This window comes from Artemia sp. Qi Xiang Cuo, chromosome 15 (genome assembly GCF_049724085.1).
Source record: "Artemia sp. Qi Xiang Cuo chromosome 15, ASM4972408v1, whole genome shotgun sequence".
NCBI lineage: Eukaryota > Metazoa > Arthropoda > Branchiopoda > Anostraca > Artemiidae > Artemia > Artemia sp. Qi Xiang Cuo.
The window spans coordinates 8,998,847-9,022,650 of NC_142808.1; the positions used below are offsets into that span (position 1 = coordinate 8,998,847).

The 23,804-nt window shown below is 34.3% G+C and overlaps 1 protein-coding gene across 1 annotated transcript in view; it reads left to right on the plus strand.

Moving 5' to 3' along the window:
* The window catches only part of LOC148943294 (phytanoyl-CoA dioxygenase, peroxisomal-like), a 60,221-nt gene that overhangs the window by 29,226 nt on the left and 7,191 nt on the right, over positions 1-23,804 (plus strand). The window contains exons 4-6 of the mRNA XM_089101044.1: positions 5,212-5,325; positions 17,453-17,602; positions 21,826-21,960. Coding sequence (XP_088957170.1) covers positions 5,212-5,325; positions 17,453-17,602; positions 21,826-21,960 — 399 coding nt within the window. The remainder of the gene's footprint in view (positions 1-5,211; positions 5,326-17,452; positions 17,603-21,825; positions 21,961-23,804) is intronic.

Below are 23,804 nucleotides of genomic sequence, written 5' to 3' on the forward strand. Positions count from 1 at the left end.
TTATTTATTTGTCGTTATGGAAAGGCAGTGTGGTCTCCGAAATTATCGATGTTTGTCATGCTTCATATCTATTGTGTAAACTTGCTTCCTATATTATTCAAACTCTTCTCCACAATTTTTCAAGCCACATGGGCACCATCAGGGGCAATAAAGCAAAAGAGATTGCAAATGCTATAGTCATGTGATCATACCCGCAGGGTTCTAATTTGATGCAAGTAAAATGTTTATCTTATTTCTTTGAACAGGCAATATATATATATATATATATATATATATATATATATATATATATATATATATATATATATATATATATATATTTGAAACTGAAGACGGATAATTTTTCGCTTTCTGTTTATTTTCTAACAGTGTGATTTTTTTAAATACAAAAAGATCAAATTAAGCTCGTCCAAGCAATCATCATGCAAACGAGCATAATCACTGGAGCTTGAATTAACATTGGATGACCATATAATATAATTAAATAAGCATGAATTAAAAAAAAAGTGACCCAGAAATTTCACATGACAGGTCATTCTTCAGCATATTATAAAATAATTTTTTATTAATGTGTTTCTTTTAAGTAGGATGTTTTTTTTTTTTATTTTTCAATGTCATTTTCACTTGATTTGGGAAAGCTGGCTCCCGCTATATATATTACCGTGAATGTCCGCAAATTGGTTAATGTCTACATTCACCGGTGAACGTCCGAAATACCTTTTTTCTCCTTGGATTTAGTCAGCGTTGCCAGTCAAATTTTCAATTTAATGCAAGGTTTGATGATGACACATTCGGTTAGATTAGGTTTGGTTAGACGAGGTTAGGTTGGTTTAGGTTAGCTAGGTTAGCTTAAGTTAGGTTAATAAACAAATAAGTAGAACAACAGGGAAATTTTTATATAAGACAGAGGAACGCAACTATGCGTTCCACATATATATATATAATATATAATATATATATAATATGATTTTTCATTTCCTGAAAATGATTACACCAACATTTCCTGGTCTGAAAAAACGAGCTAGATAGGTGACAAATTTGGGAATATTGATTTTAACCACCGCAGAGCTCTTAGTATATTTTACTTAAATCCTTTTGTGAAGCAAAATTAAGTTACAAAAATACCGGAAAGACCTGTCAAAAAGGAGTTTGGCAGAAGATCAGTCACGAATATCAATCATCTTAGTCATTTTTCCGACATGAGCTAATTTGGCATCATTGCTTTTTTGCATAGGTTGCGTAGAATAATTTAAACTTAATACCATGCATGAACGATTATTATTCTTTGTAAGAAGATTATTCTAGATAAATTTTCTATTCTTTTTTCTAATTATTAACAATTAATTTTCTTCTTTTTTTATTGACAATCCAGGCAAAGAAATGAGTTAGCGATTATTAATTATATATTATAGAGAGTAAGAATTATACTGTATGAGAGTAGAGTATAGATAGAGAGTAATTATTATAGAGAGTAAGATTATTATTGTTATTTACAAGATAAACTGTTCCATAATATGTTATTTTGATTTTTTACTCTTTATTTTTATATAGGTCTTCCTGCAGACGTGGAAATTTTCATTTTGATTTTGGTTCTATTTTTGTCATTTATAAAACTCATGGCATTTATTTTAAGTAACCGAGAATCAGGATAGTATGTGCTAGTCTCTTTACTTCCAAGTTATGCGACCTGGAGGGGAAAATAGACCCCCTATAAATTGAAAAACACCTTCCTTTTTGTATCTTTGTTTGAAAAACAAAGATATGCACAGCGGGTTTTTCTGGTGTGAATCTGGGCATAGGGGTTTGCATTTTTGAGGGATAGGGGAATACGACAAACCCCATCTGTGTGTCTAAAATTCACGCCCAGGAGTACATCCCGGTCCCTGGCATATTCACCATGCCATGACGTCAATAATGGAGCCTGGTATATATTTACCAAAAGTCGTCATAATTATTCCTGGGTTTGCCAGAATCAGGAAAAAGTGTAATTTTAGACCAATATTTTTCTATTGTTCCTGCGGGGGGGGGGCTGAAATTAATTTTTGTGGTGAATCTTTGTGAACTCCCCTTGCTTGGGAAATGGAAAAATACCAATCCGGAAAATGGAAAAATACCGTTTATCAGTTACGTAATGTTATGGTAGAAATACCCCCTGCAGATTAAAAATTGGGGTTATTCCTCTGTCAAAAAATCCGAAAATGACGAAATATAGCATATAATCCGTATGATCTTAGCTTCAGATAGTTATTATTATATACCTGTTTTGTTTTTCTTGTTTTTATTTGGTTATGTCTAACAAAAACCATTTCTAAGCTCTAATTAAGACGAAGATCGCAAAATTCTCTTTTAGAACTTGCCTTTGGTCTCCGTTTCGAAAACAGTCTGAACATTGATCGCAAACATCTTATGTCTATGGATCTAAATTTATTATTTTTATCAGTTTCTAAACATTCCACAAAAAAAACGTTGGAAAGATGAATACTGTCTACATTTTTTAATATTTCCTGGAAGTTCGACTTTCGTAATTCGTCGAAATCATATCTTTTCTGTTATTTTTCCTTATTTTTCGGTTTTCTTAATTTTTATTGCATATATAATTTTTTTAATTATACTGTAATTACAATTAAATAATAATTAAAATCGCTTTCTAGGTTATTGGTTTTGTACAGTTCCAAGAACGTTCTTCGAAAATAAGAATTTGTTCAATAAGATTATCGTGTTAATTGGCTACCTAGAAAACTCCAAAACTGAACAAGATTATGGTTTACCTAGATATATAGACTAGGCAGGCGGGGTCTTACAGGACAAAATTGATATAGAAAAAGAGGATAAAAAACCTAGATAAAAAGCAAGAAATAAGCATATAGATGGTAGGGGGATGTACCAAGGTTTTTCCCCTGGTTTTCTTCAGAGACAAAGGGAAGTTGAATTTTAACCCTTCGTACTGATTCAAAAAAAGAAAATAGGGTACATTAAATTATTCGTAGCTGACAAAAATCCTTCTTCGAAATCAAAGGTAAGTGGGGAGTGAAAACTCATGGGAAATTGATTTTTAGACGGAATTGTCTTATTTAAGTAGGTTTGGAGCCCCCCGACAATCAACCTCATGATGGGAGAGGGGAGGGGTTCACTTTGTACAAGAAGAAGGCAAGATGAGACGTATCTTATAAAATGAGCTATCGCTTGTCCTGACAAGCATGAGCTCGTATTTTTGAATAAAAGACAGCACAGTAAGAAATATTATTTAAAAAAAAAGAAGAAAAGCAGGCTACAAAAGGATTTTTTCGGGGGGAGGGGGTACAAAAAACTATTGTAAACGCATCAAAAATTTGTTTATATTCATTTTTGTCACGTTTTCGTCGGACAAACATTTTGGGCGGGGTTTAAAACCCCTATCCCCCTGGATACGGCCTTGACGGCCCCTACTGAGAAGGTGAATCAGTAGATTCTCAAATTAGAAATTTTATTTAAAAAAAAAAGCAGGCCACAAACACAAATAAGGAATCCAACACCCAGACATAAAATGACACATTGTTTTTTGTTTTTCTGATCAAATCCTATTATTCTAAAAAACACTTTCATGGTTATTACGAAATGACGGATTATGTCACTAATGCATGACATTAACAGTGACATTAGAAAATAAAGAAACGATAAATACTAAATGTAAAACATTTTACACGTTCATGAAACTCAGGACAAACGTCCTTTCATACTGCGTATATTTCGCGTTTATTTCCGTCAGCTTTGGGGCTCTTCAGTGACAATCTCGTGAGGATGTATAGGGATAGAAATTTGCAAGAAGAATTATCACGGTATCTATCGATATCTAGGCGTTTTTTTTTTGTTTTTTTTTTTCTCCAAAATCTGTCCTCAGCTTCAGCCTTCTTTGCTCCGGCGAAGCTGAAGTGCTTCGCCGGATCAGTTGGCTGAGAAGCACACTCATAGTAATCCTCATGAAAATTGTCTGAGATCTCTAAGATCTCTAAATTGTCCAGATCTCAGATCTCTAAGGTTACTAAGTCTTTGACGAATTTGTAAGAATTTGATGAATCTTTAGAGAGGCCTTAAGCTGCGGCATTGTGAATAATGATATTAATTAAAATATTTGGTCACTTGCGATTTACTTGATAGGAATGAGACAATTAGTTTTCCAAGGAATAAGTCAACATTAAAATTTTTTACAATTTTTGTGTTAGCTGGCTTTGATTAAACATCAAAAGCTTTTTTGAATTATGTTGTTGCATCAACCAAGTTTAAATTGGATTATTGGCCATGATATTATAAAACTTGTAACATACTGCTGTACCCCCCCCCCTCCTTTTTTATCCAATACACGCTAAAAATCAAAACAAAATATCAAAATATATTGTAAATAGTTTATACGTGGACTAATTGAAGGTAAAGATGTAGGGGGGGGGGGGGGGGTAGACAAAAAAAAATAATAAACGCATACAAAATTTGTCTATATCCTTTTTGTTACGTTTTTAAACCGGGTAACCCCTCCCCCCCTTGGATACGACCCTGGTATTCTTTTATAGTTTTTCAAGATGGATTTGTTAAGGGCGCTACATTAATTTTTGGCAAATAATAATGACTACAAAAAAAGCAGGATAGTCTTGATTCACAACTGACGAGATACCAATTAAAATATTTTGAAGGTTAATAGCCGTTGAAATAACTCGGTAAATACATGAATTACCGCTTAGTTTACGGATCCATGGAAAAGTTTGAATATCTGGGTAATTATACCCCATCCAAGCTTGACAATGCCCTTGTTTTATTTGAACAATTTTGAAACTGAATTTTTACAAGCAACTGTCTGAAAAGCATACCGTTGTTTTCACGCTTGACCACAAGGAGGAAGATAGAGAATATTTCCACACAAAATTAGTTGTATTCCCTCAAAAGGGAGATCAGAATGACGCGTTTTTCTAGCAACAGCTTCCAATTTCAAGAAAATGATAAATGAATTAGTTCACTGGTACATGTAGGCATCATTATGTATATGTATCAGGTGATGCATGTAGGTATCACCACAACAACTAGAGGGCGGCTGGTAACACAGTGCACTGATTGCAGACCCCTTTGAAAACTTTAAATATAGGAAAAGTTTGGCTAGAGATATTTCAAAGTTGACTAATGAATTTGGATCCCTTATGTCCGAGTCTGATACGTTTTCCCTGATTTAACTTGTTTTATCTTTTCTAGATCTTGGACTACGTTGAGTGTTTCACCGGGCCAAATATTCGTGCCATGCATACAATGCTTATTAATAAGCCTCCCGATCCAGGTTTTGCTACTTCTCGCCATCCATTACATCAAGTAAGTTCGCATTTGTAAATTCACAGGCTTATTTTCTTATTTTTTGAATTGTTACCACTCAAGTTTTGACGGGGATATATATTCCCAAATATGTAGGGGGAGGGGCGCAGCTATTTTTTTCGATTTTTTTTTATAGTGTAAAGGGTTCGTGTCCAAATCTAAGGAAGAGGGAGCATTTTGTTGCATTTTCAAATGAAAATTTCATAAAATTGTATGCTACCAAGGATAATGTGGCAGTCAAATAGACTGCCACATGCAGTCACTGCAGTCAAATAGACTGCAAATTCAGCAAATAGAAAAAAAAATCAAGTTCAAAATTTGATATCTTACCCAGTGGCGTGGAAAGTTCTGGAATCATTTGCCCTTTCTTTTTTCATCTGCCCTTTCCTTTTTAATGCTCCAGTTCATTGAAGTGCCGCTCACTAGGGATGTTCGCTATAAAGCTAACTTGAAGTGCTCTCGAAAAATACTAAAATTGTTCTTGTTTTTCCTTTTTTTTACTAATCTGGTGGGATTAGATTAGATTAATTTATGCCAAAAAAGACCTAGTTAAACATGATCCATGTTTACTAGGCGGTTACCACAAACATGGCGGTTACCACAAACTAATTCAACATACTTACAACCTAAATTTTCAATTTCTAAGTAAATTCTTCTAAGTAAATTAATTCTAAGTAAATTGAATTAAATTCTAAGTAAATTAATTCTAAGTAATTAAATTTCTAAGTAAATTTTAAACTTCATTTTCACACATACTGATGAACAATCACAAAAAACAGAGAAGAAAAAAAGAAGCTAATAACAAAAAACAATAAATAATACATAAATCTTCAATCTCTGAATCCTGGCTCCTCATCCCCCTAACAAAAAGTTCTTTACTTTTTTTAAACAAATGCTGGTGTTCAGCCGCCTTAAGACTATATCTGGGAGGGAATTCCATACCCCCTGGGCCATGTGTTTCATTTGAAATCCAGTACGAATTCCACTCCTATGCTCTGTTACCAGTTTATTAGTTGATAAGTTGGAAATTTTGAACTTCGGGTTCATAGATGGGGAAGAGAAGAGGTTGAAACAAAAGATCCCCATTTTGGACAAAAGTACAGTTTGCAGCTATATGACCGAGTTGCGCGCTAATTTATATGTCAAGTAGCGTTAAATTAAATAGTGACTTGTTTTATTAAAGGTGCTTGAGGTGAAAATTGTGTCTTTTTAGTGGGTATTGGAGGATTTAGCACTGAGGGGGCCGTAAATATTTTGTCCATTTAATTTACTTTATTTATATTGCTGTACCAGTATCGATTAACGAAATCCGTTCATGTCAGAAAAAAGTAAATAAACTTCTTTTGAACCCAACTAATTGAATTTTTTTTTGGACGCATTTCTATATTTCCACCAAAATTTTCAGGTTCAAAGGAATTCTAGCTACAGATAAGTTGTTTTCAGAGACCTCATCTGACGAGTGTCATAGCCCCTGTATATAAAATTGTGTCAGTTAGTCTTGGAGTTAAAGCTTCTGGACACTGAACTTCTTCCAGTCGACAATTTCTACGATTTTTAGCATATATTTTGGTCCAACAATTTTAAACTGTTTACCAAATTGAATTAGTGGGTAGATGGAAGGGGGTGGTATTTACACTGAAGCCAAAAGCCAAAACCTTCCAATGAAATTTTCCAAACACTTCCAATGAAAATTTTGAGATAGCCATTTTGTTCAGCGTAGTTGATTTCCAGGTATAATTTTTTTTTTTGTTTTTTGAGGACACTCCCTCACAACCCTCAGGACAAGGGTTGTAAGTTATGCCCTGTGAGCATATAAGATTTTTATAGAAATTGTTTCAACAAAAAAGCTCATTCGATTTGAAATTCAAAAAAGGTAGTGCTCTTTTTTATAATCGAAAGTGATTGGAGGGCAACTAACCCCCCTCTCACACCTACTTTTTCCCCAAACGCATCGAATCAAAATTTTGAATTAGCCGTTTTGTTCAATGTAGTTTAAAGTTCTGAAAATTAGGTCTTTGAGGATGACAATCCCCTCACAGCCCTCAGGACAAGGGTTACAAGTTATGCCCTGGGGGCATATAAGATTTTCATAGAAAGTGTTGTCGTAGAAACTTCAAAATGGGCTCATTCGATTGGAAATTGAAATGGCTAGTATCCTTTTTAACAGTCGAAAGTGACTGGATGGCAACTAACACCCCTTCCCCGCCCACCGTTTCCTCAAACACATCCAATCAAAATTTTGAGATAGCCATTTTGTTCAATGTAGTTGAAAGTTTTGGAAATTATATCCTTGAGCAGGAAACTCCACCCACAGTCTTCAGGGCAAGGGTTATAATTTATGCCCTGGGGGCATATAAGGTTTTTATTGAAAGCTTTGTCGTAGAAACTTCAAAAAGGGCTCATTCGATTGGGAATTCAATGGGCTAGTGCTGTTTTTAATAGTCGAAAGTAATTGGAGGGCAACTAAGCCCTCTCTCACGCCCACCTTTTCCCCAAACACATAAAATCAAAATTTTGAGATATCATTTTTTTTCAACGTAGTTGAAAATTTTGGATAGTTGGTCTTTGAGGATGACCCCCCCCCCCCACAGCCCTCAGGGCAAGGGTTGTAAGTTATGCCCTGGGAGCATACGAAGTTTTATATAAGGAGTTGTCGTAGAAACTTCAAAAAGGGCTCATTCAATTGGAAATTGAAAAGGCTAGAGCTCTTTTTAATAGTCGAAGGTAACTAAAGAGCAACTAACCCCCCTCTCACGCCCACCATTTCCCCTAACATTTACAATCAAAATTTTGAGATATCTATTTTTTTCAACGTAGTTGAAAGTTCTGGACAGTAGGTCTTTGAGGATGACACCCCCCCTCAGCCGTAAGGGCAAGGGTTGTAAGTTATGCCCTGGGGGCATATGAAGTTTTTATAGAAGGAGTTATCGTAGAAACTTCAAAAAGGGCTCATTCGATTGGAAATTGAAATTACTAGAGCCCTTTTTAATAGTCGAAGGCGATTAAAGAACAACTAATCCCCCTTTCACGCCCACCATTCCCCCAAATACATGCAATCAAAATTTTGAGGTATTCATTTTGTTCAACGTAGTTTAAAGTTCTGGAAATTAGGTCTTTGAGGATGACAGCACCCCCCTCCCCCTCCCACAAACATCAGGGCAAGGTTTGTAAGTTATATCCTGGGGGCATATATGGTTTTTATTGAAAGTTTTGTCGTAGAAACCTGAAAAAGGGCTCATTTGATTGGAAATTGAAAGGGCTAGGGCCCTTTTTAATAGTCGAAAGTGAATGGAGAGCAACTAACCCCCCTCTCACGACCACCATTTCCCCAAACACATGCAATCAAAATGTTGAGATATTCATTTTGTTCAACGTAGTTGAAAGTTCTCAAAATTAGGTCTTTGAGGATGACAACCCCCTACAACCCTCGGGGAAAGGGTTGTAAGTTATGTTCTGGGGGCATATATGGTTTTTATTGAAAGTTTTGTCATAGAAACTTCAAAAAGGGCTCATTTGATTGGAAATTGAAAAGGCTAGTTTCCTTTTTAATAGTCGAAAGTGAATGGAGAGTAGCTAACCCCCCTCTCACGCCCACCATTTCCCCAAACACATTCAATCAAAGTTGTTAGATAGCCTTTTTGTTTAACGTAGTTGAAAGTTCTGGAACTTGTGTATTTGAGGATGAAAAACCTCTGAGATTCCCCCAGGGCAAAGGTTGTAAGTTATGCCATGGGGGCATACAAGGTTTTTATAGATAGTTTTGTCGTAGAAACTTCAAAATGGGCTCATTCAGTTGGAAGTGAGAAGGCTGGTGCCTTTTTTAATAGTCGAAAGTGATTGGAGGGTAACTAACACCTCTCTCACGCTCACCGTTTCCCCAAACACATCCAATTAAAATTTTCATATACCCATTTTGTTCAACGCAGTTGAAAGTTCTGGAAATTATGTCTTTGAGGATGACAACCCCCCCCCCATATCCCTCTGGACAAGGGTCGTAAGTTATGCCTTTGGGGTGTTTAACGTTTTTTATATAATTTTTGTCGTAGAAGCTTCAAATGGCTCCTTTGATTGGAAATTGAGAGGACTAGTGCCTTTTTTATTAGTGGAAAGTGATCAGAGGGCAAATGTTTCCCTCCACGCCTATCTATAGCCATTTTGTTAAGCCTATCAGAAAGGTCTGGGAATTATGTCTTTGAGGTTAACAAATCCCCCCAGCCCCCAGGGCAAGGGTTGTAAGTTTTGCCCTGGGTACATATAGGGTTTTTATAGAAAGTGTGGTCATATAAACTTCAAAGGGGGCTCATTGCATTGGTAATCAGACGCTCTAGTGCCCTTTTTAAGAGTCAAAGTGATCAGAGGACAGCTACCCTCTTCCCCCTACACACACGTCATGTTGTCCTGAAATGTGTCTAATAGAAATTTTGGGATAGCCATTCTATTCAAAATAGTCTAAATATCATATAACAAGGCTTTTGGGCTTAAAACAAACCCCAGAGATTATGGGTAAGGGTTGTAAGTTATGCCCAGGGGGTTATAAAGGTTTTTATGGAAGGGGTGGTTGTTTCACTTCAGAAGAGGCTCACTCTGTCTCCCTGAAAAAGACTATGTCAATATAAAACGAACAGAAATTAATCAAAAATTTTTTTGCACAAAAGTAAGTTTTTCAAAAAAAGCAAAGAACTCCATTAAACGAAAAATGAAAAAAAATCGAATCAAATAAACTACCAAATATACAACTACCCTTACTAACAATCAACAGATAAATGAAACCTAGAACAAACAGAAATTAAAGTAATTTAAACTCAAAAAGAGCAGAAATTAATCTGAGTAGGGTTCTAAACCCTATGGTTTCTAAAATCCAGAATATAATTTGTACTTTACTAAAAAAAAAATTTAAATGTTTTCACTTTTATAACTTTAAGAAATCAAAAATTAATTATTATTTTATGGAATAAATATCAGCGTATGTATATTAAACTGATAATACACATTTTTTCAGGAAATTGATTTGAATTTCTTTCACAGACAAATGGGAAAATACTGTGTCCGTGGAGATATAAGACAGCAAGACTTACTCAAAAACTGTTAACACTTAAAACTTTATTGTTTTTTTTGAGGGTTAAAAATTTCGGTACTTATGTGTTATATAATAGACACTCGAGAACTTGTATCGTGAGTGAACATGAGACAATACCCGATTTTCACGGTGTTTAGACCAGACAATTAGCTTCAGCTCGGTGAGAAATTACATTATAGCTATGTTTTAATTAAATATTTAGTTGGTATTTTGGTTAGGTTAGGTTACGTATTTAATATAATGCGCTCTGGGCGGCCCCCCTTCCATAATTCTTTGTTGTAGTTTTCATAATTTTGTTACTTAAGTATTGTATTTTCATCATATTTTGTTTTATTTCGTTAGCATTAACCAAACTTCACATCTCGACTGTGTATTATATAACACACAAGTACCAATATTTCATACAAAAGAACCAATCAGATGTCTGTGTTCTTTTTATGGCTCCAATTTGGGAGGCTTTAACTTCCTGGGAGGCTGTAAGAGGGGCGTATGCCACTGTGTTGACCTCAGGAGACTCGGTGTTGCAGTGAGTTTTTTGAACAATGATATAGTATTTACCCGAGTAAATACTATACTCGGTATTTACCCGAGTAGAATAATTAGAAATAGTCGTTACCACTCCTGAAATCGCTACACAGTATTTGATACCGCATGAGTTAATGTCTTAATTGTTTCTTTTGTATCTTTTCCTTTCACTCTCCTTCTTTGACTCCACCTCTTCTCAATTCTTTCCTTTCTAATTATTTATCCCTCTTTTATGTTATCAGCTCTCCTCTTTTCATGTCATAGTGTGATATAAATTTGTCTAACAATATCAGGTGTGACTTTCACAAGCACTGCTTTGAGTCGAAATGTTCATGTTAATTGTTTCATTTGTTCATTTATTTAAAAATAAAAGGTGGATTGATTGATTGATGCAGGTTTTAATATTTTGAAGAGGGACGCGTCTGATACTGAGTCTCTGAAAAGACGAAGGGTACTAAGGTTTAGCTTCTAGGGAAACTTCATATGCTTCTAGGGAAAATTGTCGAGGACATACATAATCAGTTGAAAAGCCAAATTCTAACTACCGATGGGCTCTCTGCTGAATTCTCGAAAACTTCTAGAGTCCTTCAGGGATGCATGCTATCCCCGCATTCGTTAAACCTATTCTTGCATTCAATTCTCTCCCTGATACTCTCTGAGTATAGGGCGAAAATAGGTAAAGACAGGCAGACAGCATCTCTCAAGCAACGAAGTCGTTTGGGATGCAGATTAATGCAAACAAAACTAAAGTTATGGTTGTATCATACGAGATTACTACATATCCCCCTTTATAATTATCGATGGTGAGTAAGTGGTAACAGTAGATCGATTTCTTTTTATCTAGGCAGTCTATTAATGAATTGCCATACTGTGGATATTAAACCCGCCTAGCCCTTGCCAGCTCTAGTTTCAGAATACTCAAATTTACTGAAGTCCATCTACCTTTGAAACCATTTAAAAACTGACCTATTTAAAAACCCGCCTAGACCTTGCCAGCTCTAGTTTCAGATATGTATTTCAACATGTCTCGAACGGCAAAGGATATTTAGTTGAAAACTACCAGAGCTTTTGCTACTGCCACTGTCGCACACGACTACCACTACTTCCATTACGACCACTTTACTTTTACTACGAATACTACTACGTTTACTACACTACGACTAATACCTCGACGAATATTTTTACTTCAGCAACTACTACTACGAATACTATGACTGCTGCTACTATGACTGCTGCTTCTACGACTACTACTACTGCTACAGTTATTGATGCGACTACTGCAACTGCTTCTACTACCACCACTACTAATAATGCTACAACTACTACTACTGCAAATATTATTTCTGCGACTACTATTACTATCACTACTGCAACTACTACTACGAATACTATGACTGCTGCTACTATGACTGCTGCTTCTACGACTACTACTACTGCTACAGTTACTGATGCGACTACTGTGACTGCTTCTACTACCACCACTACTAATAATGCTACAACTACTACTACTGCAAATATTATTTCTGCGACTACTATTACTATCACTACTGCAACTACTACTACGAATACTATGACTGCTGCTACTATGACTGCTGCTTCTACGACTACTACTACTACGATAGTTATTGATGCGACTACTGTGACTGCTTCTACTACCACCACTACTAATAATGCTACAACTACTACTACTGCGAATATTATTACTACTGCTACTATGACTGCTGCTTCTACGACTACTACTACTACAGTTACTGATGCGACTACTGCAACTGCTTCTACTACCACCACTACTGCTAATGCTGCAACTACTACTACTGCGAATATTATTACTATTGCTACTATGATTGCTGCTTCTACGACTACTACTACTACTACAGTTATTGATGCGACTACTGCAACTGCTTCTACTACCACCACTTCTAATAATGCTACAACTACTACTACTGCAAATATTATTTCTACTATTACTATCACTACTGCAACTACTACTACGAATACTATGACTGCTGCTACTATGACTGCTGCTTCTACGACTACTACTACTGCGACAGTTATTGATGCGACTACTGTGACTGCTTCTACTACCACCACTACTAATAATGCTACAACTACTACTACTGCGAATACTATAGTTACTGATTGCTACTACTGACTGCTGCTTCTACGACTACTACTACTACAGTTACTGATGCGACTACTGTGACTGCTTCTACTACCACCACTACTGCTAATGCTGCAACTACTACTACTGCGAATATTATTACTATTGCTACTATGACTGCTGCTTCTACGACTACTACTACTGCTACAGTTATTGATGCGACTACTGCAACTGCTTCTACTACCACCATTACTGCTAATGCTGCAACTACTACTACGAATACTATGACTGCTGCTACTATGACTGCTGCTTCTACGACTACTACTACTACAGTTACTGATGCGACTACTGTGACTGCTTCTACTACCACCACTACTGCTAATGCTGCAACTACTACTACTGCGAATATTATTACTATTGCTACTATGACTGCTGCTTCTACGAATACTACTACTGCTACAGTTATTGATGCTACTACTGCAACTGCTTCTACTACCACCACTACTAATAATGCTACAACTACTGCTACTGCAAATATTATTTCTGCGACTACTATTACTATCACTACTGCAACTACTACTACGAATACTATGACTGCTGCTACTATGACTGCTGCTTCTACGACTACTACTACTGCTACAGTTATTGATGCGACTACTGTGACTGCTTCTACTACCACCACTACTAAGAATGCTACAACTACTACTACTGCAAATATTATTTCTGCGACTACTATTACTATCACTACTGCAACTACTACTACGAATACTATGACTGCTGCTACTATGACTGCTGCTTCTACGACTACTACTACTGCTACAGTTACTGATGTGACTGCTTCTACTACCACCACTACTAATAATGCTACAACTACTACTACTGCGAATATTATTACTACTGCTACTATGACTGCTGCTTCTACGACTACTACTACTACAGTTACTGATGCGACTACTGCAACTGCTTCTACTACCACCACTACTGCTAATGCTGCAACTACTACTACTGCGAATATTATTACTATTGCTACTATGACTGCTGCTTCTACGACTACTACTACTATTACAGTTACTGATGCGACTACTGCAACTGCTTCTACTACCACCACTACTGCTAATGCTGCAACTACTACTACTGCAAATAGTATTTCTACGACTACTATTACTATCACTACTGCAACTACTACTTCTAATTATCGTTAAGGTTATCAATTTTTTTTAAATGCTAGCAAGCCTAGATCTAAGCTCTTTTAATCATTAATATCTTTTTAAAAAACTTATGAGCCCCTGTTTCAGTCTTGAAAATAATTCCCTTTAATGGGATTTGAGAAGCAAACCCTTTATGACCCCTTTTTATCTGTATGTAAACATTTTTTAAAAAATTCGATGATTTTAAAGAAAATTCAAATACTCAAGATATCAAGATTTCAAAAGACCTAAGGAGGATGGTTCTTTAATATTAGTGATAGAAGATATGCAATAGGTATTTTAGAAAAGGATGATTTGCAGTAGTAAAATAGAAACTACTCTCAACGATAATTCAACTTAAAAAAAAAAATTTTAAGAACTCCTACTATAACTTGTGAAGCAAATTCTAGAAAAGATAGAGCAAATCTTTTGAGTTATGGAAATACTACACCACAATTGTATTCAAGGCATTACCCAGGTGGGGGGAGGTTGGGGGGTTGGACTTTCCCCCGAAATTTCTGTCCGACTTTTAAAAATAAAAAAGTGCACATAAACAATTGTGTGATGTGTTTTTACAGTTTTTCCGCCCCCACTCCCCCCCCCCCAATTCGCGAAAAAAGAATCCCGTAAACGGCCTTGCTTGTATTACAATTATTTTCAATAGAGTCCGTGTGCCCTAGAATAAAATGGTTGAAACATAAATATGTAAAGTATGCATTTCTCTCAGACCTATTGTTTCTACTACTAAATTTCAAAGTAAAAAATGGAAAAATTGATTGGTAAGGTCGTTTTGCCTTAGCAATCATTATGTAGACAAGATACTATTTGACGGACTTTTTAATATTGTGTGAAACACTTGAACAGTATAAAGATGGAATAGAGAAATCATTAAGGGAATTAAGATGGAAAATAAAATACAATTTAGTTAAAAATAGCTAACAATTACATGAATTATTTCAAGCTTAGAAATACTTTTTTTGTCATATAAGTGGTTTAACAATGGGGGGGACTATAAGTCCACTTTTAGCAAATATTTATTTAAATTATTTTGAAACATTGATTTTGGATTCATATATTTAAAAAATAATTTCTTGGGGGCGTAGATGAAAGATGTTTTCATTATATGCAATTACGGAGAATCTGAAAATGAAGGCTTTAGAAACATCAAATATTTTAGGGGGGGGGGATCTAGTCTTTACAATTTGTTACCATTTTTAGATATGTGGATACATAGAGAACAAACAAATAACCGTTATTTATCTTTTAAGTCGAAAGTTGAAAGTTCAGTTCAAAGTAAATGCCTTGTTCTTGTGGAAAACTATATATTGGGAGAATCCCAAAAAATTTGGAAACAGATCTAACAGCACAAAATAACATTAGATTCTCCTTAATGTATAATAAAATGCCAGAAACTTTCGATTTAGCAGCACATCCTTAGCAAACATAGCAGCATATCGTTAGCAAACATCTGTTTTATCTTTCGCATCATAATATAATGTTTGGCGAAGCAATACTAATTGATGAATGATTTGGTCTATTACAAAGTTTTAGAGAAATTATAGAAATTTAGAAAATATGTATAAGAGAACATCATATTACTAATTTCAGTATCGTTATCATTACATTTTCGTTTCATTATTATTAGTATAAATAGATGAGGGAAATATTGATCAAATCAAATTTAAATATTAAAAAAATCAAAATTAAATAAAGCAAAGTGCTAAAATATATATGCTTGTAATTGTAACGAACATCAAGAAGTTTTGCATAATCAGCCTCACACAGGCTTGAACTTAAAAGGTCAATATAAAATTTCGGGAAAAATTAACTAGCTAGATTAGCAATGATTGCTAAAGAAGTGCTAAAGAAGAAGCAATGAAGTGCTAGATTAGCAATGCAAAACATTCATTTACTCTTTCAAACATAATAGTTCCTTAACCTGAACTTAATTTTAACCTAGGGCATAAGCAACGTTAAAAAATAAAAAATTGTTTCTTCTTGACGGAATTTCATATCAGAATATAATTCGGATGTTGCAAAATAAAAAAAATATTATGCGTGTAATAAATACATATAGCAGATATCGTGTTTTTTACGTTATTATTTTTGCTTTGGTTTCTTTTCCATTTGACTTTGTTTAAAGGTGATTTTCCTTTCGTCTTTTTTAGTTATATTGGTATAGCATTTATGGTTTTCTTTATATGTTTTGTCTTATGTATTTTTATTTCATATTTTATTTTAACTAGAGATTTCATTTGTTTTTTTCGTTGATGAAGGCTTCTTTATGTGAAGCCGAAATATTCGTACTCTTATTATTATTTTTGAATTAAAAAGTTTTTTTCATTATTTACTATTCTATTAAAAACTTACTCGTTATTATTCAATTTTCGTTTCATTTTTAGGGTTGAATTACTATTCGAATCTATATGTGCTTATCTTAGGCTCATTAAAATGAATTGAAAATTATTTTTGAAAATTAAATTTTCAGAAATAAGTATCTATATAGCTAGTAATTATGATATCCAGGCCAAAAATCTCCATATGCATGTATAAAAATTGTACAATCCCTATTGATCCCGACTGTTTGAGCCTTTACTTTTCTTCGAAAAATTTCATTTGCTAAAAAATTTATTTATTAATTCTTTGTTACTAAACAGTTTTTTTTTAATTATTTCAAAATTTTCGTTTACTATGGGTTAGAGTTCGTTCCTTCCTAAGTCACGGTGAATGCCACAACCATGATTGTATTGATACGTCATTTTGTTTCCTTATAATATAATTAAATTATAATTTAATTATAATTACGAAATAAATAATAGGAAATATAATTTCGTATTTTCGTTTTGTTTTGTTTTTCCCCTCCTCTTTTTTTGATTCTGTATCGAGGGTTTAAGTAGATATAATTGTTTATTATTTAAATAGCAGCGTGTGTTTCGTCAAAAAAGATTCTTGGAATATTTAAGGAGTTTTTTTTACTGAATTTAATTCAAAAGATTTTGTTCTCATTTATCTATTTTTCAGGATTTGCATTATTTTACTATGGGTTAGGGTTCGTTAACCCATAGTAAACGAAATCTAACAGATGTTGGCAATACGGGGGGGAGGGTTCCAGTTTTGAGCCCTTTCCCCCAAAATTGTGGTCCATTTCGTAAAAACACATCAAAAATGTATATCAGCAAATTTCTTTTTTAAGTTTTGTTGTACTTATTTTGTTGTTCTTATTTATCTATTTTTCAGGATTTGCATTATTTTCCATTTCGACCAGCTGATCGAATTGTATGCGCCTGGACTGCCATGGAACGAATTTTTGTTGATAATGGCTGCCTTTTTGTAATTCCTGGAAGTCATAAAGGACCTCTCCTACAACACGAGTATCCCAACTGGGAGGTAGCTTAATAAACTATTATTTATTTTGTTAAAATTTTACTAAAATGTTTGCTAAGTAAATTATATTTACTATGATTGCAAAGTAAAATACATATTATATTTATAAGCTGTATCTGGGATATGTGTTTAATTACTAATAAATGCAAAAATGTTTTTTAGTTAATTCAATTATGATAATTTTAATATGTAAATCAGTTGATGAAATTCTAGTTTTTTAAAATGACTTATTTATTTATTACAAAAATGACTTATTACAAAATTATTTACGTTCACCAGAAATTTTAATCTGAGACAGTGGAATCAACTGCATAATATAAGTCCAGAGATTTTCCCCTTCTTATTTTAGCCTATACAAGATGTGTGTTTAACTTCTTAGAAATGCATAAAATAATTTTTGGAATAACTAAATTATGGGAATTTCAGTGTGTAAGTCATTGAATGAAACTATGGTTTTTTAAAAATACTACTCAAATTTTTCACTTTCGCCAGAAACTTTTATCTGAGACAAAGAAATCAACTGCATAATATAAGTCTAGGGAGTTTTACCTTTCCACTTTTTCTTTATCAAGCTGTGTCTTTTAACTGCAAAGAAATACAAAAATTAGTTTTTTTTCTTAATTAACTGATGTTATTTTTAATAAATAATTCAATTAGTGAAATTCTAGTTTATAAAAATGACATTTGAAAATTTTTGGGAAGTCAAAACTTTCGGCAAGAATTTTCATCTGAGACAACGGAATCAACTGCATGATCTAAGTTGAGGGATTTTCACCTTCCCATTTGAACCTCATCTGGCTGTGTTTTAACTGCTAAGAAATGCAAATGATAGTTTTTTTTACTTGGCATTTGGCTACACTTGGCATTTTTTCAAGCTTTGTAATCGTTTTTCTGTTAGGAACTGAGATCAGACACTTATTACTACACTAATTTTTGCCAACTACACAAACCAAAATAATTATTATTTAAATATATTATATTAAATATATTATTATAAATATATTATATAAATATTATTATATTAAAAAAATAATTATTACACTGAAAAATGTTAACTGTCGCCAAATGCTAAATGGTGCTGATGGTTTTTGTCGAAACTAGCGTCAGCTCCCACTTCCACTCGTGGCTGGCCAAATGCTAGAAGGTGCTGAGCTTTTTTGTTGTTGTTTTTTTGGCGACACTAGTGTCAGCTCCCACTCCTCTCTTGACTGGCCAAATGTTAAATGGTGCTGAGGGTTTTTAGTCGACACTAGCGTCACCTCCCACTTCCACTCGTGACTGGCCAAATACTAAACGGTGCTGATATTTTTTTTTTTTTTTTGTCAATAGCGTCAGCTTCCACTCCCACTCGTAACTGGCCAAATGCTAAATGGCGCTGAGGTTTTTTTGTCAACACTAGCGTCAGCTCCCACTTCCACTCGTGGCTGGCCAAATGCTAGATAGTGCTGAGCTTTTTTGTTGTTTTTTTTGGCGATACTAGTGTCAGCTCCCACTCCCAATCTCTTGATTGACCAAATTTTAAATGGTGCTGAGGGTTTTTAGTCGACACTAGCGTCACCTCCCACTTCCACTCGTGACTGGCCAAATACTAAACGGTGCTTATATTTTTTTTTTTTTTTTTTTTTGTCACTAGCGTCAGCTTCCACTCCCACTCGTAACTGGCCAAATGCTAAATGGCGCTGAGGTTTTTTTGTCAACACTAGCGTCAGCTCCCACTTCCACTCGGAACTGACCAAATGCTAGATGGTGCTGAGGGTTTTTGTCCACACTAGCGTCAGCTCCCACTCGTACCGTATTCTTTGGGTATCTACACTATTAAGGCGAATACAGATGGTCTTTTAGAATAACAGATCCTGGATATTGGAAACTACCCACTGTCTTCAAACTACCCAACACTATTCATGACATGCCTTTTGTCCGCCACGGTGCGAATTCCCACTCTTAGATTATTTTGAGTGATTTTTTTTTTTAATAAACTCTCTTTACTTGTTTATTTTATTGGCAGAAATATTGCACAATAACAAAGCAGATAATTAATATTAAACGGCGTACATGTTTTTTTTTTTTTTTTTTTTTTTTTTATTATAAGTTGAAGGATTATGGTGGACAAAATACATGATGATTGCACTTCCTGGCTGAAGGGCCAAGAAACGGGGATCAGCACCGCCGGTAGGGATTGTAAAGTCTAATGCCGTATTCTTTACCCTTTTTTTTATCAATAGATAATTAAAGCTTCGCTTCGAATGATAAACACTAAATAAAAGGGGATCCGGAGATGGGACGCAAAAAAAAACACAATGAGAAAGTTTCTAGATCTTTGAAACTTTCTTTTATTAGCTTCAATGTGTCACTCATCTTCAAAGCTATTTAATTAGAATTTTCGAAAAAAGACTGATCTATCCTTCAGACAACTGTTGTACAAGCCCCTCCTCTCTGTTAAACTTTCCGTATTCTTTACCGTAATACCATATTCTTTACCTTTTACCTAAAAAATAATGATTTTTTAATATGGGCATTAAAACAGGTTGCACCGCCGGTGGATAGAAAGAACATAGGAAACTAGAGAGAAATTAAAGTGCTAAGAATAGCTCGAACTGAGCACATCTTTATATTAATTTGGCTATACTGAGATTTCAGACATATAATCCATAAATAAAGTTTTTGAGCGATTTTTCAGTTTAATTTCTCACCCCACCTCTAATATTTTGCAGTTGGGAGGTATATTTCACTCATCGAACAATTGTTACAGCAAACAAAATTTTAATTGGCTAACTAAGTTTGGATATTATGGTTATTTCATAGATTGTTTGAATATTATATTCAAGCCGTAGTAAACCGAAATCTACCCTCGAAAGTTTCAGATATTTTCCTCGGGGGGGGGGGTATTTTCTGAGGAGGTAATTTCCGCGTTTTTTTTTTTTTGCGGGGTGCATTTTCCGGGGGGGGTAAACACCAGCCGCCATGCCCCAACAGTTATCCCTCAGATAACTGTTATACAAACCCCTTCTCCTCTCTATTAAACATAAAGTATTTTCACTAGTATTCCTAACTGTGTTCCTAACTTTCTATTCTAAAACACCATCAGCGACTTCACAAACTATTTACCTAAAGTTATTCCATCCATCTTACATGTCAAATTAAACTCTTCAGTTTGGTATTCAACTGTTCTAGAAAAGTTTCTCTCAAATTCTCATCCTGGAGTCTATCAACGTCATAGATTCCTTGATGGCAGTTAACCTTCTTCATTTTCAGCTATAAATTAACCCTAAAAACTACCTGATGGTGATCTTTACTTTAACATCAATAACAGCACTCCTATATACTCTAGTATCTAGTATTGATCCTGCTATTCTTTAGTTTACTATAACATAATCTATAATGTTTGCTGTCTTACCATCATATCAATACCATGTTAACTTACGTGCCATTTTACAACTAAAAACTGTATTGATTATAACTACTGTATGGCTACAAAATTGCAGCAATCTGTAGCTGTTACTGTTTTCTATTCCTACACCAGATTTACCTAAGCTAGGATACCATTTATCCTTATTTCTATCAACCTGGGCGTTAAAATCGTCTAATAAAAATACCATATTTCTACCAGGAACCCTGTCTATATGTTCCCCTAGCCGTTCGGATTTTATTGCCAGAGTTTTATTGTTTGTTAATGTAACAAATATTAGTCCAGTTTTTCACGTCATTGGCTTAAGAACTAAATTTCTGGTTCTAATATATTAGATCTAACAAGTCTCTTTTGATTTATTTCAACTCTCAACTATCGTTTGGATTATTTTTAGAAAAATGGCTATTTCAAAATTTTGATCGGATGTATTTGGGGCAAAAAGAGCGTGGAAAGGGGACTAGCTGCCCTCTGATCATTTTTTACTTCGAAGAAGGGCATTAGAATTTTCAATTTCCAATTGAATGAGCCCCTTCTGAAATCTATACGACCATCCCTTCCATATGAAGGGGCTCTGGATAAAAATTTTTAATAATAATACATTGAAATCTGACGGCTCTTTACTATAGGCAATTGTGCCTCGATTTTTTTTTTTTTTTTTTTTTTTTTTTTTTTTTTTTTTTTTTGCATTCCAATAAAACCAAATTTTAAATTTTTGAAGAGTTGATAACTCTATCAGAAAATTTATTATTATTTTTTTCTTAGCTCCTTGAAAGCTGCTATTTAATTCTGTCATTTATTTATACATCTATTTCTTTTATAGAATGGGGTGAACAAGATGTATCATGGTATCAGAGGCTGTGACGATGCACCAGTGGCCAACCTGATTATGGATAAAGGAGATACGGTGTTCTTTCATCCACTTCTTATTCATGGCTCTGGAATGAATCGTACGAAGGTAAGAGGATGTATTGTTGAGATATTGCGAACGTGATACTGTATACAGTCCTGTTTGATAGTAAAATAAATTGATTTTTACAAATTCAAGGATATTTTATCTTAGTGCAGTCACCATTTTACCATTTTAGAAACGTGCAAAAATATAGTTTTACCATTTTATTTTACCATTTACCATTTTACCATGGTATTTTACCATTTTAGAAACGTGAAAAAATATAGTTTTACCATTTTATTTTACCATTTACCATTTACCATTTTACCATGGTATTTTACCATTTTAGAAACGTGAAAAAATATAGTTTTACCATTTTATTTTACCATTTTACCATTTACCATTTTACCATGGTATTTTACCATTTTAGAAACGTGCAAAAATATAGTTTTGCCATTTTATTTTACCATTTTACCATGGTATTTTACCATTTTAGAAACGTGCAAAAATATACTTTTTTCGCCTTTTCTACTCTTATCACTAACTGTTTGATAGGTTACTATTATCAGGTACCCCATTTGAGGAAGCCCCATAGAGGAGTGGTTAATTTTAGCTAAAAATTTAATGTTTCGATTTAAGCATGAACTAAAAAAAACATGAATGAAATTAAAAAAAAAGACTTACGGGGTTGCTCAACCGTACTATTATGTTACCAATATTGTTTTAGAATTTGTACTTATTGTTGTACTAAATGTAAAAAGGTTCTAGACGTGTACCCCCCCCCCCCCGGAAAATACAACCCCCCCCCCCTCCCAGCCGCGAAAATTACCTCCCGGAAAATACACGCCGTGGAAAATAAGGCTTTCCAAATTTGAGAATTTTATTTGAGTTTTATTTTTTTTATTTCCCTAGGGGGGAGGAATTTCGGTACTTATGTATTATGCGCCACTCACTCAAGTTTACGTTGTGTAAAATTCGAGAACACGCCAGTTTTTTCGTTAGTTTCTCCCTTACTTTAGAAATAAATTTGGGCTATAGATTTGTATATTAGTGGGGGGGGATAAAGTATAGCTGGTCTGCATGCAAAATGTGTTTGGTACAATTATTCTGCATATTAGATAGATAGATAGAGAAGTGCACTTTAAAGCCAAATATAGGGCCATGAACATAGTAAAATAACATAAATGAAAGGCACAAATAACATAAACTTTGATCAGCGATCATGGTAAAACACTTAAATGAAACACTACATTAACCTAATAATAGTACTTAATACGGTGTTCTTTCGTCCACTTCTTAATCATGGCTCTGGAATTAATCGTACAAAGGCAAGAGAATGTATTGTTTAGATATTACAAACGTAATATGGTATACAACCTTGTTTGATAGTACGAGTTTTACAAATTTAATGATCAAGACATTGTATGTGCAGTATTGGCTGCACAGACTATGATCAAGTGCAGTATTGGCAGTCCTTTATTTCACCGCTTTAGAAACATTTAAAAATATGGCTAAAAATTAATGGGTTTTTTTTTGTGTTTTCTACTCTTATCAAAAACTGTTTGATAGGCTATTATTATCTGGCACTGCATTTGAGTGGTTGCTTTTAGTTAAAAATTCGATGTTTGATTTAAACCTGGACTAAAAAAAATTGAATGAAATTAAAGAAAAGACTTAATTGGTTGCTCAACCATAACCAACTTACCAACATCTTTTTTTACAATTTGAACCTAATATGCGCAACCATGACGTTTTCTGCAGTCATTCTTTGTGGCTCTTGTTAGTTGTTAGTAAAGCCAGCTTTACTAGTACGGTATTCAGCCCAATTTAAAATAAACCTCCTCCACACACTATTTACCTCCGGAGTCAAACCTCAAGGAAATAGATGGGACAGAGAGAGAGGGAAAGAA